This window comes from Sturnira hondurensis, unplaced genomic scaffold (assembly GCF_014824575.4).
Source record: "Sturnira hondurensis isolate 20B ecotype Veracruz unplaced genomic scaffold, ASM1482457v3 Scaffold0014384, whole genome shotgun sequence".
NCBI lineage: Eukaryota > Metazoa > Chordata > Mammalia > Chiroptera > Phyllostomidae > Sturnira > Sturnira hondurensis.
The window spans coordinates 6,469,809-6,492,820 of NW_028087015.1; the positions used below are offsets into that span (position 1 = coordinate 6,469,809).

Below are 23,012 nucleotides of genomic sequence, written 5' to 3' on the forward strand. Positions count from 1 at the left end.
AGATAATAAAATTCCTCTAACTGGTTACCTTCATCAGGTACGACTCTGAAGTTGTAAGAAGACTATGAGGTTTCATTGTTTTAGGTGATCAGACTTATGTGCTGCCTTCTGTGCTAAGAGAGCAGGTTGTTTGTTGTTTTAAACAACATCTACCAAATGCATGTTATCTTTCTAAGAAATCTCCCAGGGGAACCTATGTACTAATGATAAACATGCTACCATTTCAGACACATTTTGCATTGCTTCTGAACTACTTTACCAACTATAAAAAATAAATAAACCTCACAACTTAACCAACATTACTTTTCGAACCCAATATGGTATTACTCAGTCTGATAAACACCTTATTCCTCATGTATGGATAGTTGCTTATTTATAAAAGTTAGGTCCACCCAAACAATAAAAAGTTGTCAGTCAGACTATAGACCTAAATCCAGTCTTAACCACATGGCTGGTAACTTGTTACCTTCTCCAGGTAATACCAGAGAGTCACAGAAATGCATTAAGCAATAGCACCATGGTGTATTTATGCATGTGTGAGCATGCATGCTCTCATGAGCTCATGTGTGTGTGTACATTGTGAGGTAACTACTTTGAGGGAAACAGATAATTTGGATAAAGTCCGGTATGTATATTTAAAATGAAATTACATTATATTATATATGGGACATTTCTTGTATCACTTTCATTTTGAAATTAATCATTATATCGTTTCTTTCAAAATATCTAATTGTTTTTCATTTGATATGTTGCATAACTATGTTGTGAACCTAAAATCATGAAATAGATTAATCGAATCATCCTTTTCCCCCCTCTTCTTAGACTACAAGCAAATCACAGTTAAATCAGGCATTTGAAGATGCCTGGAGCAGCAGTGATGAAGAAGGATGAAGATCAATCCTAAGTACCTTTGCATCTCTATTGATGAAATTTTTTTAAATGGGACTTTTTTTTTAACTCTTTAGTGACAGCTAAATTAGCCCTGAATTTGGGTGTTTTTTTTCTCCCATGTTTTAAAATGAGGTTAATATTTGCACAAAGTCCTGACACTGACTTATATATAATTTCTATAATCAAAACCAGTTCCTGTGGCCCGGGGTGGCCCCTGTTGCTATAGTGCAAAGAGACAAGTCATGGCACCCACATGTGAGACCTGGAGCAGACTCTCAACTGTGAGATGCTGTCTGTGAGGATGTGCAAGTGGAAGCTTACAGCACTGACTTTCTCCTGCTGGCTGTGTCATCAGCCTGTTCATTTTCACTTTCAAGGGTGATATTACTGAGGGTGATTTTATCAAAAATAATAGTTGGAAAGTGAGCATCAAAGATGTTTTATTCTTTCTTATTCATGTGTCTAGTTTCTGCAATGATTTAATTTAGTTGACGGTTGTCTAGCCTTATGTTAAATATTTTTTAATTCAGTTCCACAATCCAAAAAGTGCATCACAGGAATCTTTTTAACTTGGGGAAAACCCCATGTTTTCTTTATTTTAATGCATGAGATGGCAGCTTATACTCATACTTGAACCTCGTTTCTCTGAATTGTGTTAAGATGTGACCAAGTCTCACTTCATTCATCAAGGCAAAAATGTCCTGATAGGACATCTAGGTTAAACATGAACTGTTAACCGTACAATTTCTGTTTTGCTGTCTACTCTTACTGTGGTATAACCCAGAGGTTATTATCATGAAGCTAATTTTACATTTCCTTTGTTCCTCGAAGTTATCAGCAGGAGACTAGTAAAAGAGGTTTTTGTGAGCTGAAATTCCAAATATATATTTGTTGAGTTTTTTTTTTTAATTTATTTACCTTTAGAGGGGAAGGGGAGAGGGAGAGAAACATCAATGTATGGTTGCCTTTTGTGCATCCCCTGCTGGGAGTTGGCCTGCAGGGAACCAGCCTGCAACCCAGGTATGTGCCCTGACTGGGAATCGAACCGCTATCCTCTGGTTTGCAGGCCTGTGCTCAATCCACTGAGCTACACCAGCCAGGGCTGTTGAATTTTTTTAAGATTTTATTTATTTATTTTTAGAGGGAGGGAGAAAGAGTGAGAGAAATATCCATGTGTGGTTGCCTCTCACGTGGCCTGCTCGGGGAACCTGGCCTACAACCCAAGCATGTGCCCTGACTGGGAGTCAAACTGATGACCCTTTGGTTTGCAGCCTGCGCTCAATCTGCTGAGCTACATTAGCCAGGGCCAGTTATTGAGTTTTTAAGTGTGTAATGTTAGGCCTTATGGCAGATCTTTTTGGTAATATGTTTTACATATATTTACTTTTGTATGTTGATTTTATGAAGCCCTTACAATTTTGTTTTGGGGTTTTTATCTTTTAATTTTTTTCATGTAAATTTTTTATTTTAATTGTTGTTCAAATAGTTTTCTGCCTTTTACCCCAACCAGCCCACCCCCCCAGCCCTCCCTACCTCCCTTCCGTTTCCACCACCCCAGCCCTTACCATTTTATTCTCTTTTATCCCCTTGATGAGGATGCTTATGACTTTTGAGAATGCTGTTGAAATTGGAAATTATTGTTTTTTGTATCTCAAAGGAAAAAGTTTTCTCCAAAGCGCAAATGAGTGTATTGCTTCTTTTTTTTTTTGAACATAAATTAACCCATTTATTTTAGGTTAACAGTGTTTCAGATTGTGGCACTTCTACTGGTCTTTCAATCTTTTCAGTCTTCTGAAAGCCACCTTTAGTCTGAAGGCAGAGTGAACAGTAGGTCCAGGCACCACTGGCTACTGTTTTCGGGTAGGAGCCACAGTGCCAGATCCCCCCAGCTCTTCTCTTCACCTTGGTTTGGCCATAGACGGAGCAAGGGTACTTGCTGACTGATTTGAATTTTCTTCACCATTATCCTGACAGAGGCTCCATAATGGCTCTCATGTTTACCTATGAGCCCAGCCTTCTTGGTGCATTTAGCAATGTCACCGCAAACTAGGTTGGAACCCCAGAGAGTGTATTGCTTTTTTCTAGTTACATAAATACTGTCAGTCCTTTATATTGGTGTGTTTCACACTGGCAGATTCAACCAACTGTGGATGAAAAATATCCCCCCCCAAAAGAAAGTTACATTGTTGATAACATGTACTGGTTAGGCTTATGCTGGATAGATCAGTGCTAAACACATACAGAGGCTGGGAACCAGACAACTGGGGACACCTTTATAGCCCAGAGGCTACCAAAAGTATTCAAACTCACAAACCCTATATTTACACACTGAACCATCCCTGCCTCACCCTTTTCTTCCCAGAAAACTCCAATAAAGGCTTTGGGCCATGCTTTGCCCTCTCCCTGGAGCAGAGATCTCCTGACCAACCCTGGTCCTTCCCCATGTGGTCCTGCGTGGCATGTTGTACCATGCCTGCAGGTTCTGGGATCTGTGAGTATGAACTTCTTTTATGACGCTTGTTTCGATGTATGGCTTACCATATCTGATTAGAACAAATCCCAGATGCAAATCTTAACATAATTGACAGTGAGCCGGGTGGTTTGGTGCCAAATGGAGATGGTATGTGCTTAAACTGCTCTTGTTCCTGGCTGGTGTGGCTCAGTTGGTTGGAGCATTGTCCCATAACCGTAAGGTTGTGTGTTTGACCCCAGTCTGGGAGCCAGTCCCTGGTCCGGGCATGTATGCGAGGCAGCTGATGGATGCTTCTCTGTGGATCAATAGAGATCAATAGTGGCTTTTGCTGTGAAAAAGCCAGAGAAACATACATCGATGTTTCTCTCCCTTCCTAAAATTGACCTCTGGTGAGAAAACAAAACAAAGAGAAAACCAACTGGACCCAACAGTCAGTGGACACTGCCTGGAAGGGCACCCCTGGTTGTTGGTATCCTTACTTCTTGGTAGTTTCTGTGTTGTTTTGTCAGGTATTGCCATGGTTTCCCAACCAAAAGGGGGCACTCAACATATTTCCCCATGTTGATAGAAAACCCAGGGTCCAGGAGGCAATCCCTGGGGGTGTATAGGGAATTGGCTACAGTATGAAAAGTTCCCTTCAAAGGAGACAGGCGTGACCAACCTCCTAGTGCTGTAGGATCTAATCCACTGGTGCCTGGCAGCACTGACAAGCAGTGACGCCGTCTGAGCCATTTAGATGAAATTATCTGGTGTTCAGGAAGTCACATGCTTCTGGAGGTACTCCATAAACCAGTCCCCCACCCCCCACCCCCAGGGTTTTGTCAAGTCAAATTTCAGCCTGTTTCTTGGAGTAAGAAGAGATGGCTCCCCCTGAACACTTGCTCATGTGCGAAGGGCCATTCGTGGACTTGCTGAGAGGGCTTCCCCGGGAGATCATGGCCTCCACAAATGTAAACTGTTCAGGTCATGAGTTTCCGGGCTGTGTCTGAGTGATTGGTTTTTCAACCCAGTGAGGTGTAAGAGGTCTTGTCACTGGAGAGATTTAATGAGAAAAGGGAGAACGGGAAGGGAGCATCTGTTCTAGTGCAGAACACCTAATCCATAGCCGTGGGCTCTCCTAAAAGCTGCCGCTTATCAGTGTGAAAGGGTCTCATGCACAAAATAGAGGTGATGCCACCTTTGCTTTCTGAGATGTAGACCCTAGCTCCTCTATGGTGGATTGGGACACCCTGAAGAAGGGGGCCACCGCTCACAGCAAAAGCCACTTGGGACCACCAGGAATTTATCAGGTAAACATTCAAAAGTAAAAAAATTTAGCAGCCTAAAAACAGAAGCCCTAATTCTAAAAGACTGTTTAAAAAGAAGCAGCAAAGATGTATTTTAAGAAAAAAATTAAAATAAAACAATAAAAATAAATAAAAAGAGGCAGGACTACTAGGAAGAGATGATTATTCCGTGGACAAGAGTGATCCCAGCAAGAGGTTACTTAGAGGCACCTGCTTTCTTCAGCCCTGCCCTTGTCCACTTTGTTACCAGCCAGAAAAAGAAAGTAAAGACTGCACCTTCAGGGGCAAAAGGCTGAAACAGGAAGAAAACAAAGGAAGACTGCCACTGTGGGTGGCTACAAGCTCAAGGGGAAAAATAGAAACTTTAAAATTTGGGGCACTAAGCAAATGCCAGTCTAGCTATCATAGTGCTAATCCTAGATTACTTATTGATTTAGAAGTACAAATAGGTAGCTACAGAATAGCCATGGGGATGTAAAGTACAGTATAGGAAATGGAACAGCCAGAGAACTTGTACCTACGACCCATGGACATGAACAATGGTGTGGGGGTTGCCTGAGGGCATGGGGATGCTGGATGGAGGGGAGAAAGGGGGAGAAAAATTGGGACAACTGTAATAGCATAATTAATAAAATATAATTTAAAAAATTGTTAAATTCATTCCTGCTCCAAAATTGCACATTGAAATATTTAGAAAGCATTTTAAAATGGCATTTACAGTGTGAACTACATTAGTAGAGGTTTATGTTCAAGATTAATTGAAGTTTATTGAAGGCAAATGTGGAGCATCTTTATAAAAGTTTCATGAATTATACTGAATGAACACTCAAACTATAATGGAATGACCGTGCTGTTTTGCCTCAACTAAAACTTACAGTAAAGTTTCCATCTAAGTTATTAAAGACACACCACTGATTAGCTGTTTTATTTAGCAAGTTACTTAGTTCCCTGAGCTAGTTTCTTCATTTGTGGAGAGGGAGTAAAATACACTTTACAGAATTGAAATAAAGTTCTGACATAAAAGAATTGTTCAGCTATTAGAACTCTTTAATTACTTAAAAATCTCAAGATTATTGGGCTCTTACCAAAATTTTCTGAAATTCACCTCCACAGAACATGGTCCACACATGTTGTCTTCCACTCCCTTCTAGAATGTACACTCAGTAGGGCAGGAATTTTGTCTGTTTTGTTTGTCTTCAACACCTGGTATACTGCTTAGCAAATATAAGATGCAAAAATACGTGTTTATTTATTTATTGAATTAATTAGAGAAATGACTATTAGCAAGCACTTAACTGAAAAACACTTCACTCAAAATTTGCAAATAATAAAGTGCTCAATTGTGCTATTGTTGTAACTTACTACGTAGGAAATTTTAAGTATTATTAAATATTAGTTAATAACATGGGGTTACTTTAATATTAGAGTCTTTCTTTTTGCAAAATGGCAAAGGGTTCTATTCTCAAGGTTACTACTGGCCCATACACCAACATAGATTTTCTCTGAATTCTTTTAGAGAGCTGCTGTTATACTGGGGACTTGCTTTGTGACTCTCAACAGCTAAACAAATTCAGGAGAACTTTGAAACCTAGTCTAGATTTCTTAATATTGACTTCTCTAACTTTCTGCCCGTTCCTACCTTGTAATAATTATGATTGGACTGATTTTCTCCCGTGCCTTAGGCTCTGAGTTTCTGGGCATTTTTCTCTTGCGTCCCACTCACCATTATGGAAAAATGACAAACATTTCTGAAATCATACGTATTTCAAGTCATTGATTATTTTTGTATCCCAAAGGAGTGCAGGAAAGGAAGGATAAGGACTCCCAATCCCAGATGCCTACAAAGAGCAGGAGAACGTGGTAAATGAGAGAGGGTGAGAGTAACGAGAATCAAATATAAGAAGTATAGTCATACCCTTTATTTTATTTCATTTTGATATCAGCATGTAACATAATACATGCATAATATTGGAGATAAAATTTGTTTATGTAAAATTCAGATACCCAATTAAAAGTATTTTGGTTATTATGTTTTTCTTCTGTAATTTATTACTTTTTATCTTGAACCAGAGAAATGTGACATTTTTCTTCTGTGTCTTTTGCAAGCAGTATCAATTTTACTCAGTAATGTAACAGTTTTTCATAGATATTGTCTTTCCAAAATCTAATTTTCTCCCTCAATAATTGTTTTGTATATTTAACGTATGTGAATTGTTCATACAATTCAGTTCACTCTTAGTTTTCAGAACTACACGTCAGTATTCTAACTTCCATTTTTTAGCTCTTTATTCACATTGTCATTATTAGCTGAGAAAAGGCAAACTGATCCAAGTTTGTTTATTTTTACAAGTATTTATTTGAAATCAAATAACTTTTTTAGAATTCAGCTCTTAGCTCCAAAATGGGTATTCATCACTTATATTTCTGGAAAATGATTTATGCATGTAAAAGTAGACCATATTTTCCTGGTTAAGTGAGTTTCCAAAGGCACAATTTGGTTAGATGTTTGATGAATAAATGGATGATTCATTTTGTAACTGGTTGTGAACACACTTGTACAGAAACATAATGTATGTAATGTCAATCAAAGTCCCAATCTTTGATGAAATCTTCACTAATGAATCAGCTGACACTTTCTTTAGATAACACAAACCAATTTCTTTTATCCATCCAAAAAAAGCAATCTTTTCCGTCTTGCACCACATGTATTGACATGTCTCCTGTGAATGAAACCATGGTGGTACATCCACTTCATAGTATTCATCACTCTAATTTTCTAAATTAAATGATTCCCTTTGAATTATGAAGTACACATGTGTGACTTGTACAGACTGCCACCGTGGGTTTGAGTTTTGTAGAACAAGTCCAGTGTTAGTTCTGACTTTCTGGATCCCCTCCTTCAGTCCCGTTTACCCAGCTTACTCATCACACGAAAGTAATTTCCTGATAATGGAAATTACATCACACCACTGGCATGATGTCTAAAAGCTATTCAAACACATAAAATCTTTTGGACACCACAGATAACTATAGCTAATTGAGTGTGTTTGTATATTTTATATCTGTACTTTTACTGACTGGGGGAGGAGGAAATGTAAATAATTTAACCATTTCATCAAATTTTGTACTATAAGCCCCTTCACCCCAGCTTCAACATGCTAGGAAATATACCTGTTTAAACCCAGATTTGCAAATGTCAGCTGGTGTTCAGGAAGCAATATCTGCTGCAATCAACTTTTGTAATCCCATCATTGGCAAGAGCTTTTCATGCCAAGAGAATTTTTTTACTTCATGTATTTTACACCATATTACTGCTGTAATTCCAGTCCTCGTTTTCAGTCCATTAAGTATTTCATTAAGTTAATTTGCCATTACATATCTTTGGTATTCTGGTCATAATTCTTACTGTGGCTAGTTTCATAATAGCTTCTTAAGTCAAGTACATTTAATATAATGTGCATTAATACTTGCTGTGCAGTGTTAGTCACATGGGAATAGCCACTTCTTCCAAAATAGCATACGCTCTTCCACTCCTCATGAAACACATAGCTATGCCTGTCTTTTATTTTGCCATATTTGATGAAGAGAAAAACAGTATGATGTGATGATAGCTGGCAACTCCCAGTCAATATTAGGGAGACATTAGGCATTGGTGGAAATATGATAAACCTGCAAACACGTGCCTGACAGCGGCAGTTTTTATAAATTAGGATTAGGTTTTCTTGATAATCCAAGATAACTTAAAATATAAATGAATTTCCTTTGATAAAAGTCCTGGAAGGCAGTTCTTAGCTGGTACACTGGTCCCAATATCATCAAGAAACTAGGCAATTTCTATCTAATTACTCTCACATCCTCTATTAAATGTGATTGGGCACATTCTGGGTGGTATGGCCATAGACTCACACTCTCTATTAGCAGCTTCCCCCTTTGTGATTCAACATGATTTAAAGATTCGTTCATGTTGCAGCATGTATCAGGACTTCGTTCCTTATTTATTGTCAAGCAATATTTCATTGTATAAATATACCCCATCATATCTATCAGCTCGTTAGTTGATGGTTATTTGAATCATTATCACTTTCTGGCTCTTGTGAATAATGCTGCTATGAACATTTGTGTACAAATTTTTGTGTGCATACATGTTTCAGTTTTCTTGGGTACCAACTACATGCAAATGAACAAAACAGACCAAACCCTTTGCTCAAATATTTCCATTGACAATAGATGCTATTAGACTGAATACAATGAAAAAATATGTATTTCTCAATTTTTCTCATTAAATTCATTGATTCACTTGGAAAAATAAATTAAGATTGAATAAATGGAAATGGAATATAATTAAAACAATTACAGATGGTTTAAAGATCTAAATTTAATAAGGAAAACCCATACATTTTAGAAAACCAAAAAGAGTATATTTATGACATCAGAAAAAAATTAAGAGGCAAAAAGCATAGGAAAAATATTGATAAATTCAACATTTTAAAATTATAAATTTTATAAATTAAAAAAATTAAAGCCTAAGAATAATAATCTCATAAAATTAAAATATAAGCCCTAGATGGAGAAAATATAAAACATAACAAAAATAGCACAAATCAAAAATAAAAATATCCCTGGCTGGTGTAGGTCAGTGGATTGAGCGCAGGCCTGTGAACCGCACGATCACGGTTCGATTCCCAGTCAGGGCACATGCCTGGGTTGCAGGCCAGTTCCCAGCAGGGGATTCATGAGAGGCAACCATACATCGATAATTCTCTCCCTCTCTCCTTCCCTTCCCCTCTAAAGATAAATAAATAAAATCTTTAAAAAATAAATAAAAATAAAAATATGAATAATTCTCTCTCAAAACAAGCAAAGACATGAAGAGTGAATAATGACATGACACATTCAGATCTAAGGCCACGTCCTCTACCTGTGCGCCAAATCTCACCCCTCTTACACGCTCAGGGACATCACTACAAGGGTTGTCCTCTCTTTCAAGCATTAGTAGCTTTTCCTTCTCTATGAAAAAATTTCCAAAATATACAAACATGCTTTAAATGTTACCTATTTAAAAAACAACTCTAGAGCCAATCCTCTTCCTGTCATTACTTTCTGTGTGTGTGTGTGTGTTGCTTTATACGACAAAACCCTTGGTGAATTGTGTGAACTTGTTTTCTCCAGTTTCTCTCTTCCCACTTACTCTGGAAACTCACTCCATTCAGGTTTTCATTGCTTCTGTTTCTGGGGGCTCTTGTCGAGCCCCAATGACTTCCATATTGCTAATCAGCAGTCAGTTTCTGGTCCTCAGCTTACAGTGTTTGACACAGGGGATTACTTCCTTCTCCTTAATGAACTTTCTTCCCTTGCTGTGATAAAAGTTTGGATTATTGTTTAGCAAATAATCATTCTTCTCACCCTTCCACTGTGGGTTGAATACACTTTCCTACTCCCACCCCATGTTAGATTTGGTTATGCGATATATCTAGCCAACTTAATGTGACCAGAGGCCTTCAATGTACTTCCGTGATGGAACAGAGGCCCCAAAAGCTTGTGTGAGCTTTGGATTGGCTCTTGTACCCCATTTATCTACTATGGGGAGATCTTTTTCACGTGGCTGTTTTCTCTTCAGTCCAGGCTTTGTCATGAATACACATGGAACAGATTTAAACTCAATCTGCAACCTAAAGCAGAGTCCCTCAGCTGAGCATAGCCTAGGTCAGGTGAACTGCAACTAAACCGCTGACTTGTGGGCATAATGAGTATGTTGTTAAGCTACTAAGCTTTTGTTATGGCTGATTTGTTATGCAGCATTATTGTGGCAATAGCTGACTAACCCACTTGCTATCCAGGATACATCACTCTCATGATTTTATTCCAAACTTATTTCCGTTCTTTCTCAGATACTTGTTTACTTACTGATTTCTCTTCATTTCCCTTAACCAGTTAATACTGGAGTTCCCCAGGACTCATTTCTCAAAACCCTACTCTCACTCCTGGTGCTCTTAACCAGTCATATCATACATTTAAATATTATCTGAAAGCTGACTGCTCTCAAATTTCTACTGCCAGCTCCTACAGAGTGGTATAACCAATGGCCTACTTGACATTCCCACTAAAATATCAGATAGATATCTCAATATCTATTCCCACTAAAATATCATATTCCACTAAATATCAAATTAAATCAGTTCCCCAAACAATTCCTGATTATCCTCTTCCAAACTTTTTAAAAAAATATATTTTATTGATTATGCCATTACAGTTGCCCCATTTCCCCCCTTTATTTCTCTCCACCCTGTACACCCCCTCCCCCACCATACCTCCCCCCTTCATTCATGTCCATGTGTCACAGTTCTTTAGATTCTGTATTTCCCATAGTATTACTGCCATCCCCCCTATCTATTTTCTACCTACCATTTATGCCACTTAATCCTGTACCTTCTCCCCCCTTCTCCTCCTCCCACTCCCCTGTTGCTAACCCTCCATGTGATCTCCATTTCTGTGGCTCTGCTCCTGTTTTAGCTGTCCTCTTAGTTTGCTTTTGTTTTAGGTGTGGTTGTTAATAACTGAGCTTGCTGTCCTTTCACTGTTCATATTTTTTATCTTCTTTTTCTTAGATAAGTCCCTTTAGCATTTCATTTACTAAGGGCTTGGTGGTGATGAACTCCTTGAACTTGACCTTATCTGAGAAGCACTTTATCTGCCCTTCCATTCTACATGAAAGCTTTGCTAGATAGAGCAATCTTGGATGTGCGTCCTTGCCTTTCATGACTTAGAATACTTCTTTGTAGCCCCTTCTTGCCTGTAAGGTCTCTTTTGAGAAGTCAGCTGGACAGTCTGATGGGAACTCCTTTATAGGTGACTGTCCCCTTATCTCTTGCTGCTTCTAGGATTCTCTCCTTCATTTTAATCTTGGCTAATGTAATTATGATGTGCCTTAGTGTGTTCCTCCTTAGGTCCACCTTCTTTGGGACTCTCTGAGCTTCCTGGACTCCCTGGAAGTCTATTTCTTTTGCCATATTGGGGAAGTTCTTTATTATTTGTTCAAATAAGTTTTCCACTTGTTCCTCTTCCCCTTTTGATACCCCTATAATTCAGATATTGGAACGTTTAAAGATGTCCTGGAGGTTCCTAAGCCTCTCCTCATTTTTTTGAATTCTTGTTTCTTCATTCTTTTCTGTTCAGTTGTTTCTTCCTTCTGGTCCACTCCATTAATTTGAGTCCTGTCTTTCCATCACTATTGGTTCTCTTTGCGTTTTGCTTCATTTAACTTAGTATAGCCTTCATTTTTTCATCTAATTTGTGATGAAAATCAACCAGTTTTGTAAGCATCCTGATCACCAATGTTTTGAACTGTGCATCTGATAGGTGGCTATCTCTAAGTCACTTGAAAGTATTGGTTCTGGGGCTTTGATCTGTCCTTCCGAGCCATGTTTTGGTCTGTTCGCACCTATTACATATGAGGGGCGAAAGTTTAGGTGTTCATCGGGGCGGGGCAGCCCAGTTGCTGAGTTGTGACTGGGGGCGGAGTCAGAGAGGGAGTAATGGAGTTTATTCTGCTCTCTCTCAGATTTTGGTGCCCTCTGCCACTTTGCACAAGCAAATTGGGCCCTTCTGGTGCTGGTTCCTGGGTGGGTGGGCTTGTGTTTGTTCTAGGACCCAGTGGGTCTCCCCAATGAACTCTCCTGTGGGGATAGGAGCCTCTCCCGGCACCTCAGCTCCGGAAAGGTTTTCCAATCGGTGCTTTTAGGCTTTATTTCCCGTCGCTGGGGTCCTGCGTTGCGCAGTCTGTCTCACTGCCTGTTTTTTTTGTCTGGTTTATCTGTGCTCGAATATATGACCACGGTCAGCCAGCCGTCTTGCGTGTCTCACTGGGTTTGCTCGTTTCCTCCCAGCACCCGGGTCTGCCAAGCACCACCTCTTCCTGCCAGGAGGACCCCTCTCTGCTGGCCGCTGACTCTGCCCCTTTAACTGGTCTGGATGAATGATTTGTTGTTGTCGGACTTAAGTACAGTTCAATTTTCTGTCTGTTCTGGCTGTGTTTTTGCTTCTAAATCTTTGTTGTCCTTAAATTTGGATGTGCGAGGAGGTACAGTATTCCCACCTCTACCTCCATCTTGGCTGGAAGTACCCCAACTTTTTTATAGTCTTTTTTTTTTGAGGAAAGGAAAAGCCTGAAAAAGTAAACTTTAATTTAAAAAACACACACAAAACAACTTCTGATTTATTTTAATCTCTCTCACTGGGGCTTTCACAGGCAAGTCAGTTTCCCATGGAGTGCAGACCACCCGAAGATGCACCCACAGCGAACAGCAAGCCAACCCCTCCTGAAGAGGTGAACAACAGCAACTGCTGTTCCGGCATAAACAAATGTCCACGACCAGGGAGACTAAGCAGCAAGGTTGGCTTCCCAGGTGGTCCAGAAGGCCAGTTTCTTCCTCAGCAGAGAAACTCTGGAATCTACTTCAAATCCACATAGGATGTTGATTGGCACCGCGCTGCAGCCTCATGAGCAGGCCCCCGTGGCACACATAAGCAGAGAGGCATGTTGCTGCTTCAACAGATTTTCATCCCCCTCAACCCTGTACACTTCCCCATACTTTACATACTGTGATTGTTCAGCCCTTGGAAGGTCTGTCTGGGGGGGTTTATTCACCATGATCCAGGGTACTGTCTTCACACAAGGTACTGTCTGTGACCAACTGGAACTTGTCACCCAAGTCTACAGGGCACTCTTGATTGTAAACATCTAAAATAAGGTCCATCTTGGAAGATTCATTCTCACGAATCAAGATACTCAGTCAAACTTCTTGCCCTCTGGGTCAGTGTTTTCCTCATCAAAAATATCCTCAAATGTCGCCCCGTATGGGGAAAGGGGTTGGGAGAGCAGCACAGGCTTAGTGTGCAACCACAGCTAGGGATACATATACCCACCCTCTGGAATGCGCAGACACTTTCACAGTCTCTCTTTTTGGTACACAGCAACTCTCCTTCCAGTTGCTCGAGGCAAACAGCTTAAAGCCATTCTTGACTTGTTTCTTTTCTCACAGCCCACATCAGATCTTTGGGAAACCCTTCAGAATATATTTTAAAAACCTGATTACAATTACTAGACTGGTCAAGCCACTTTTATCTCTTACCCAGATTTTGTAAGATCCTCCTAATTGATGCTTTTGCCCTTTTACCTCCTATCCCTTCCCCAGCATATTCTCAAAAAACTTGCCAGGGTACTTACTCCTTTTTTTAATTTTTTTAAGATTTTATTTATTTATTTATCTTCAGAGGGGAAGGACAGGGAGAGAAACATCAATGTATGGTTGCCTTTCGTGCGTCCCCTGCTGGGAGTTGGCCTGCAGGGAACTGGCCTGCAACCCAGGCATGTACCCTGACTGGGAATCGAACCGCGATTCTCTGGTTCGCAGGCCCACGCTCAATCCACTGAGCTACACCAGCCAGAACTTACTCCTTTTTAAAATTTGTCAGATGATGTCAATTGTCAAAATGCTTCCTTTACCTCTTTGACCTTACTTATTACTATGGTCCTCAATCACTCCGGTTCAACCACTCCGTCCTTGCTGTTGTATGAGCAGGAACATCCCAGACATACCCCAGGGCCTATTTTAGCCTTGTTCCCACTTACTGCAACGCTGTTAACTGAATAGACACATAGGCTTGCCAACTCACATCTTTAAAATTTTGGCTGGGGTTGGACGGAGTGGTGGTGCAAGGAAATGGAGACAACTGTACTTGAACAATAAAAAAATTCAAAATACACAATAAGGAAAATAGAGTTAAATAAATATATAAAATAAAATTATGGCTCGATGCCTCCTTCCACTGAGGTCTTTCCTAACCACTTGAACATTGCAGCTCTCCACCTTCAAAGGCCCTCTGTCCATCCCTTTATTGTTTTTGGTAGCGCTTACCACAACATGAACACTGCATATTGTCGATTCATCTATGGTCTGTCATCCCCAGTAGGATGAATGTACACTTCACGAGAACAGAATTTTTTTGTCTTTTGTATTGTCTGTTGAATCCTCAGGACTTGGAACACAGTAGTGTTCAATAAATGTTTGTTAAATGAATGAGTCCATTTGATCTGCATATTTGAAATTTCATAAACATACATATAGATTGGTAGGTAGTGACAGACTCAAAGGCAAATGTTAAGCAGTAGTCTCCAATTCCCAAAGGATTTCCCAATCTACTATACAAACTTTTTATGATGAAAGCGAAGTTTATCTAAAAGGAAGGAGAAATCTTTTACTTCAAGATTCTCTCAAATTTCATTCCTGTTTTTTGCTTTCCTTTTAATGGCTACACAGAACATTTCAAACCTCTTGTTCAATGCAGCAGGATTCAGTGGTGAAAGGCAGACCCTGTGAGAAAAACATGCTTCTGGCCCTGAGGGTCCTCCCTGCCCACCCTCCCTGGTAATTTTGGATTTTTGTCGCGATTCCATGTTTAAAGCTCAGCGCACAAACCCACAGGCCACGTTTGTGAGTTGCTTAGGTCAGGACTGCAGCCTCTCAAGCTATTTTTCAGGTTTCTGGAAGATAACTCAGTTGCATTTGTTGGTTTTACTTTTAAAGTTGGTAACTTCTTACCAACTTTGCCTTCCAGCTATTGAGGCCAGGATTCCATAATGTAACAGCATTTAAGAGGACCGGAACCAGAAACAGGCCAGGTAAGTTTAAAACAGGGGAGTGTTCTCCTCCAACTGCCTCATCCAAGAGGAGCAGATGAGAAACGTTGATAGACTTTGTTTCCTTGTTTCCTACTGTTACTAACCGGGAAAGTAGGACTTCGATTATACACATTTTGCTCTAAAGGCCCTCCGCACCCCAATATTTGCAGCAATTCTCTTAATAAGCAGAGGATGAAGCCGACCCAAATTGGGCCTCTCATCTTAGTTGGGTCTGACGTCCATTTCAGATAAGAATTAGTCCCTAGAATAGCCTTTTCAGGACCAGGGACGCCCCTCTTTCTCCCTCTCCTCCCCCAGCCTCATCCTCAGCCAGGTTTTCTTCATTTCAGATTTTTCTAGTTTCATTCTTCAATCATGCCTGCCGACAATTTTCACACGTTAAGCCTCGAGATAACCCCGGGTGATGGCATCCGTGCTCAGAAGGAAATGTAACTAGTCCATTGGCCAGAGCCGATACCCCCAAAACGGCCTGTGGTGCCCCTTCTGGGCCACGCTCCAAGCGACCTGTCTAGCGACCAGGAGCCGGGTGGAGGCAGGCACACCCAGGCACCCGTGGCTCCCCGCCTCTCCCTCACCGGGCCTCTGCAGCCCCGCCTACCCGGCCCCTCGCCGGTACCTGGCGAGCGGGGGCGGTGCTGCGTGGCGTCACGCGGCGGGGTGGGATGGTGGGCAGGTGACACCCTGTAGGCCTCCTCCTCTTTTTCAGTTTAGTTGGCAGCCGGCGCTTCAAGGGCGGCTGTGAGGAGCTTCGCGCTCGAGTCCTCGCCTTCAGCTCTCGCGCGCACCGGGCTCTTGGGCTCCAGTCCCCGCGGGGTGAGTGCGGGGCTCTTGGCCCGCGGGCTGGGGTGAGACTTTTACAGGACGTGGAGAAGTGTTGGGGGAAGGGGTAGAGTACACGAGGGAAGGGAATCGGGAGCGGCCGGATGGAGGAACTTGAGCCCTGCGCGCAGGGATTGGGATTTGGCTGCCGGGGAGACTCGGGGAGCCTGGCGGGGCCACCCCTGTGCTCTGGAGGGGGAAGGAGGGCTTCAAAAGTTCTTGCACCATGGCCTATGGTGCTGGGGAAGAAGGCCCTTTCCCCGCTGGAGGGCGGGGCCGCCGTGCTCACCTGCGTGCTCTCGGGGAGCCTCCCGCCTCCCTCAGTGTCCCAAAGGGACCGTGGACCCCTGCTGCCCAGGGGCTTTGCGCCTCCCCCAAGCGTTCCTGCGCGGCTTGGGTCCAGCTTTTCCAGGCGGGAGGGCAAAGGTGCTAACCAGTAGGACCGGGAGAGAGAAGGACCAGCACGACCTTGGCCATCGAGGTCACTTTCCCAGCCCCAGAACCTGGTTTCGCTAGCTACCCCCAGAATCCCGTGCCCCTTTCTTCCCGTTTCCTTCCCTTCTGGGGCGCTTTTGTGTCCTTGACGCCGGAATGAACCTGGGGCGCTGCTCATGCAGCGGGGCTCTGCCTTGTTAGCTCCCGGAGCTGCATCCTGTCCCGGCGGCCGAGGAGAGGAGTGATGAGTACAGAGCCGTGGAACAGGTCGTGCTGGAGAGGGAAATGGGAAAGCCTTTCGTTTCATCTTTCGAGATAGCGTTCATTAGGAAATGGGCCTCTCCCCGTAATCAGTCAGCACTGATTCAAATTTACCGGATGTGGAGACTGCACTGTTTCGAGCTCCCTGGAGAGCTGGCACTGGAACGGTGCGGTCTCTACCCCGTCCAGTGCCCTGTGTGGTTGGGGAAACCAGTTCTGAAGAGCAGTTTTGGTGAGCCAAGCCTTCTCCTTTTCCTGAGATGCCCCCTCGGAAAGCATTTTCACTTAACCCTATACTCGCAGGTTACTACTTTTATTGCTTAACTGCTGTGAAAGTAATCGGTACTTTGTGGCTGCCTCCGTCTTCTTACTGCTCACTTATTAATTCCCTTACTTTGTAATTTCTGCTCCTACTACTGGCTAGAAATTGTTTTCCCCAAGGTCACTTGAGTGCTAAAAAAATCTTTTCCCTGCAATGGCAGATATTTATCGAGTGCTTTAAGTGCAGGGCACTGTTCTAAGAATTTGTATTAACTCTTAATCCCCCAAACAATTCTGTGAGGTAAATGATAATATCTTCATTTTCCAGATGAAGTGAGACATTAACTTGCTTAGGACTAGCAGGACTTGCACAGGACTAGCAGGAGGGGATCCAACTCAGACTGTGGTCCAGCAGGGGGCTGTTAACCACTATATACTGCCCACCAAGCGATCCTTTCTTGGTCCTTGTTTTTCTGAGGTACTGGGCTGTGTCAAGCATCACCAGACTGTCTTTCTGGAATCCCTCTTTTTCTTCTTGTGTTACTTTGTACTAGTTTGGATTCTTCTTTTCAAGATTTCATAGAACTTTGTTTCTTCTGCTATCACCTCCACTCACCTGGCTTAAGGTTCTGTGCTTCCCGTGTGTCTTAATCAGTTTGAGCAGAGCATCTCTCACTCAGAGCATATAGGAGTATTCCACTTGGATTTGCCCTGCTTTGCCCAAAGCATTTCTAGTTGACATCGTTTCTGGCAAGGACCCACTCTGTTTTCCTAGTCACCTAGGCGCCCAGTTCAGGGTCCTATCTCCCATCGCCCACCTACCTCCCAGTCATGAAATCTATTCAACTTCTCCCTTGTTTCTTCCTTCTAGCCTTCAGCAGTCTCCCTCTTTCCCGTCTGTGAGCAGTCATTTATCCACTTAACACGCCATTTTCTACTACTGGTTATCTTCTTTTTCCTTAACGTTCAATGTCCACAAAAGATTGTAAACAGCCCTGGCTGGCATAGCTCAGTGGATTGAGCTCGGGCCTGCGAACCACAGGATCGCTGTCCAATTCCCAGTCAGGGCACATGCCTGGGTTGCAGGCCGGTTCCCAGCAGGGGATGCAGGAGAGGCAACCATACATGATATTTCTCTCCCTCTCTCCTTCCCTTCCCCTCTAAAGATAAATAAATAAAATCTTAAAAAAAAAGATTGTAAACATCATTCAGGCCTTCCAACTAGTAGTTGCTTGATAAATGCTTACAGAATATGATTGCTATGACTTAAGATTGTAGACATCAGGTGAGTTTGCTGGTGGTGGAAAACTTTGAGATTTTTAAGGCAGGATTTACCGGATATTAAGGAGTTTGCATTGGGAGACGTAGGGGAACTGGCAGGCACTGGAGAAGAGCAACAGCCTCTGCCAACTCCGTTGCTGTGACGGGAACCCAGCTCCTCCTGGCTAAACACCACACTCAGAAGTGTAATGAAATAGGACCATGTTGGCAGAAAAGCATGAATCCTAATCTCAGCAAAACAGGATGTGAAATCACAGCAAGTTACTGAAAAATAACCCCATTTTATTGAAAAATATGACACATACATAAAAATGCATAGAGCATTAGTGAAGAGATTACCACATCAGATATTTTTGGCTGTGGAATGACTCTTAATCCGGCCGTAGATATGATAGTGGGATAAGACTGCAGATAGGCCAGATCGGAATCTTTTCCCAAAGAAACCTCGGTATGCAGTGATGCAAGTCTGGGTTTGTCCTGGGAGGCATTGTCAAGAAAGAATTGGCTTTGCTGGGGGAGGTGTGAGGAGAGAAAAGGAGTGAAGGGAGGTACCAAAAGGGTGAGATTAGGGAGTCGAGAAGAGAGTTCTAATCCACTGAACATACTTCTACCACAATGAATATTTTTTCATTTTTACTGTTGTCTCTCTCCTTTTTTTAATGCATGTTTTCCCACATCACCCTGTATAGAACTTTAGTATTCTGTGTTTTCCATATAACAAATAGTAAGCATTTTCATCTTATGTAATTTCCAAAAGTCCTGTTATTTATGTTATATTTCAGTAATTACAGTGTGATTTTACTTAAGTAATCTTCTATTTTTGGATAGGTACATTAGCAGCAAATTATAAACAACCTAAGTTACAGACATACTTATCTTTGCAGATATATCATTGAACAAATTGTGGTTTGTTTTTTTTATGATAGTTTTCCAGAAGTGGAATTCCATTGTCAATAAGTATGGTCATTTTTGTGGTTCTTAATACACCTTGACAGATTTCTAAAAGAAAATTTAAAAACAGAATGGGTGTGTTGTGCCTACTTTTTTCCTCTCTGAAGCAGCAGCAATCCAATTCGATGTGAACAGTATTATGAAGCTAGTTTTGCATATTTGGTACTGTGTTGGTTTCCTGGGGCTGCTGTAACAAAGCGCCATAGACTGGGCAGCTTAAAAGAACAGGAATTTATTGTCTCAGAGCTCTGGAAGATAGAAGTCTGAATTCAGGGTGTTGACTGTGTTGGTTGTTTCTGAAGGCTTTGAAGGAGAGTCTGTTGCATGCCTTTCTCCTGGCTTCTTGGTGACAATGGCAGTTGTTGCCTTGCAGATGTGTTATTTCAGTATCTGACTCTGTCTTCCCATAACATTCTCCCTGTGTGTCTGTCCTCATATGGCTGTTTTCTTATAAGGACACCAGTCATACTGCATTAAGGTATGACTTCATCTTAACTGATTATATCTGCAAAGAACAAATTTCCAAATTATGTCACATTCTGAGGTATTTGGGACTGAGATGTCAACATATCTTTCTGGGGGATCACAATTCAACTTATAACAGGGATTGTGGTAGACACTGGGATATACATAAAAGAAAGCCCTCTTGTTCTTTTTTGTTGCATTTATTGGGGTGGCATTGGTTAATAAAATTATATAGGTTTCAGGTATATGATTTTATAATACATCACCTGTATATTGTATTGTGTGTTCACCACCCCAAGTCAAGCTTCCTTCCACCACCACTTATCTCCTTTTTACCCTCTTCTCTCTCACCCAACCCCTTTTCCTCTGCTAATGCTATAGTGTTGTCAGTGTCTATGAGTTTTTTGGTTTTTGTTGTTTTTGCTTAATCCCTTCATCCTTTTTTCACCTAGTCCTCCAATGCCTTCTCCCCTCTGACAGCTGTATCTCTGAGTCTGTTTGTCTTTTGTTTGTTAGTGAAATCATATGGTATTTGTCTTCCTTTGACTGGCTTATTTCATTAGCACAATACTTTCTAGGTCCATCATGCTGTTCCAATGGGTAAGATGTCCTTTTTTAAAAAAAATTTGGGAGTAAAAGACAGAAAACTATACTTGAACAACAATTAAAATAATTTTTTCAAAAAAATTTAAATTGATTTGAGAGAGAGAGATTGAGATTCTTTTAAATGGCTGTATAGTATTCCATCGTATAAATTTACCATAGCTTTTTTTACCCACTTATCCACTTACCTACTGATGGGTACTTGGGCTGCTTCCAAAACTTGGCTATTGTAAATAATGCTATAATGAATGTAGGGATGCATACATTCTTTTGGGTTTCTTCAGGTATATTCCCAGAAATGGAATCACTGGGTCATAAGGTGGTTCCATTTTTAATTTTTGAGGTATCTCCATACTGCTTTCCACAGTGGCTATACCAATCTACATTTCCACCAGCAGTGCACAAGGGTTTTCTTTTCTCAATATTTTTGCCAACACTTGTACTTGTTGATTTATTGATGGTAGCCGTTCTGACAAGTGTGAGATGGTATCTCATTGTGGTTTTAATTTGCATTTCTCTGATGATTAGTGACATTGAGCATCTTTTCATATGTCTTTTGGCTATTTCTATGTCCTCTTTGGAGAAGTGTCTATTCAGGTCCTTTGCCCGTTTTTGAATTGGGTTGTTTGCTTTTGTGGTATTGAGTTTTATAAGTTCTTTATAAATTTTGGATATTAACCCCCCTTATCAGATGTATCATTGGTGGATATATTCTTCCATTAAGTGGGTTGGCTTTTCATTTTGTTGATGGTTTCCTTTGTTGTGCAATTTTTTTTAGTTTGTTGTAATTATGTTTGTTTAATTATTTTTGTTCCCATGCCCAAGGAGATATGTGTATATCAGGAAAAAAAATGTTGCTATGAGAAATGTCTGAGATTTTACTGCCTATGTTTTCTTCTAGGATTTTTATGGTTTTTAGTCTTACATTTAAGTCTTTAATTCATTTCAAGTTTATTCTTGTGTATGGTGTAAGAAGGTGGTCTAGTTTCTTTCTTTCTTTTTTTTTTTTGCACATATCTGTCCAATTTCCTGAACACCATTTATTAAATAGAGTATCTTTACTCCATGGTATGTTATTGCCTTCTTTGCCAAATGTTAATTGACCATAAAGGTATGGGTTTATTTCTGGGCTCTCTATTTTGTTCCATTGATCTATATGTCTGTTTTTATGCCAGTACCATGCTGTTTTGAGTACTCTGGACTTGTAGTATAGTTTGATATCAGGTAGCATGATTCCTTTAACTCTGCTCTTCTTTTCTGAGATTGTTGTGACTATTCTTCTTTTCCAAGATTGCTGTGACTATTTTGTGGTTCCATATACATTTTTGGAATATTTGTGCTAGTTCTGTGAAATATACCATTGGTATTTTGGTAGGAATTGCACTGAATCTGTAGATTGCTTTGGGTAATATGGATATTTTCATGATGTTAATTTTTCTTTTCCATGGACACTGTATATACTTATGCATTGTGCCTTGTTTGGTTTTTCTCTTCAGTTTCTTATAATTTTCTGAATACAGGTCTTTTACATCCTTGGTTAAGTTAATTTTTAGGGTTTTTTAATACAGTTTTAAATGGGATTGTTTTCTTAGTTTTTCTTTATGTTAGTTAATTATCGGTGTTTAAAAATGGAACTGATTTCTGGATATTTATTTTGTATCATGCTACTTTACTAAATTTACTTATTAGTTCTAGTATCATTTGGTGGAATTTTTTGGGTTCTCTATATACCACGTCATGTCATCTGCAAATAGTGACAATTTTATCCTTCCTTTCCAATTTTGTTGCCTTTCATTTCTTTTTCTTGTCTGACTGCTGTGGCTAGTACTTCTAATACTATGTTGAATAAGAGTAGTGAAAATGGAGATCCCTGTTTTGTGTCTAATCTTAAAGAGAATGCTTGAAGGTTTTGCCCACTGAGTATCATGTTGGCTGCAAGTTTGTCATATATGGCCTTTATTACATTTAGGTATGTTCCCTCTATTCCTACTTTGCTGTGAATTTTTACCATAAATGGTCGATAGATTTTATCAAATGGTTTTATCTATTGATATGATCATGTGGTTTTTATCCTTCATTTTGTTTATGTGGTATATCACATTTATTGATTTGTGGATCTTGTACCAACCTTACATCACCAGAATAAATCCCACTTGATCATGGTTTGTGAACTTTTTAATGCATTGCTGGATTGGTTTGCTAGTATTTTGTTGAGCATTTTAGCATCTATGTTCATCAGGGGTATTGGCCTATAACTTTCTTTCTTTGTAGTGTATTTATCTGGTTTTAGAATTAGATAATGCTGGTCTCATAAAATGAGTTGGGGAGTCTTTTGAATTGTTTGAGAATAGTTTGAAAAGGATAGGTGTTAGTTCTTCTCTGAATGTTTGGTAAAATTCATCTGTGAAGCCATCCAATCCAAGGCTTTTGTTTTGGGGGAGTTTTTTTGATTACTGCTTTGATTTAATTAGTTGTAAACTGTCTATTCAGATGCTCTTATTCTTCCTGATTCAGTTTTAGAAGATTGTATGTTTCTAAGAATTTATTCATTTCATCCAGATTGTCCCATTTGTTGGCATGTAGTTGT

At 40.6% G+C, this 23,012-nt stretch overlaps 2 protein-coding genes and 2 pseudogenes across 6 annotated transcripts in view; 2 read left to right on the forward strand and 2 right to left on the reverse strand.

The window, feature by feature from the left end:
* Positions 1 to 18,156, forward strand: part of ERCC8 (ERCC excision repair 8, CSA ubiquitin ligase complex subunit) — a 60,067-nt gene extending 41,911 nt beyond the window's left edge. For 3 of the 4 annotated variants that reach the window (XR_005068909.1, XR_005068910.1, XR_005068911.1), the window contains 3 exons: positions 823 to 1,088; positions 10,719 to 10,720; positions 18,119 to 18,156. Coding sequence is in view for 1 of the 4 variants with exons in the window: in XM_037062892.1 (XP_036918787.1) it covers positions 823 to 891 (69 nt within the window). In the remaining 3 variants the exon portion in view is untranslated. Of the gene's footprint in view, positions 1 to 822; positions 1,574 to 10,718; positions 10,721 to 18,118 lie in introns of those variants that run through there. The other variant, XM_037062892.1, reaches the window with a different exon arrangement.
* LOC118998842 (60S ribosomal protein L37a-like) lies at positions 2,646 to 3,883 on the reverse strand (annotated as a pseudogene).
* Positions 12,853 to 13,874, reverse strand: LOC118998626 (DNA-directed RNA polymerases I, II, and III subunit RPABC3-like; annotated as a pseudogene).
* ELOVL7 (ELOVL fatty acid elongase 7) overlaps positions 16,088 to 23,012 on the forward strand; it is a 79,843-nt gene continuing 72,918 nt past the window's right edge. Inside the window, exon 1 of one of the 2 annotated variants that reach the window (XM_037062893.1) lies at positions 16,088 to 16,162. The gene's annotated coding sequence lies outside the window, so the exon portion shown is untranslated. Of the gene's footprint in view, positions 16,163 to 17,055; positions 17,097 to 23,012 lie in introns of those variants that run through there. The other variant, XM_037062894.1, reaches the window with a different exon arrangement.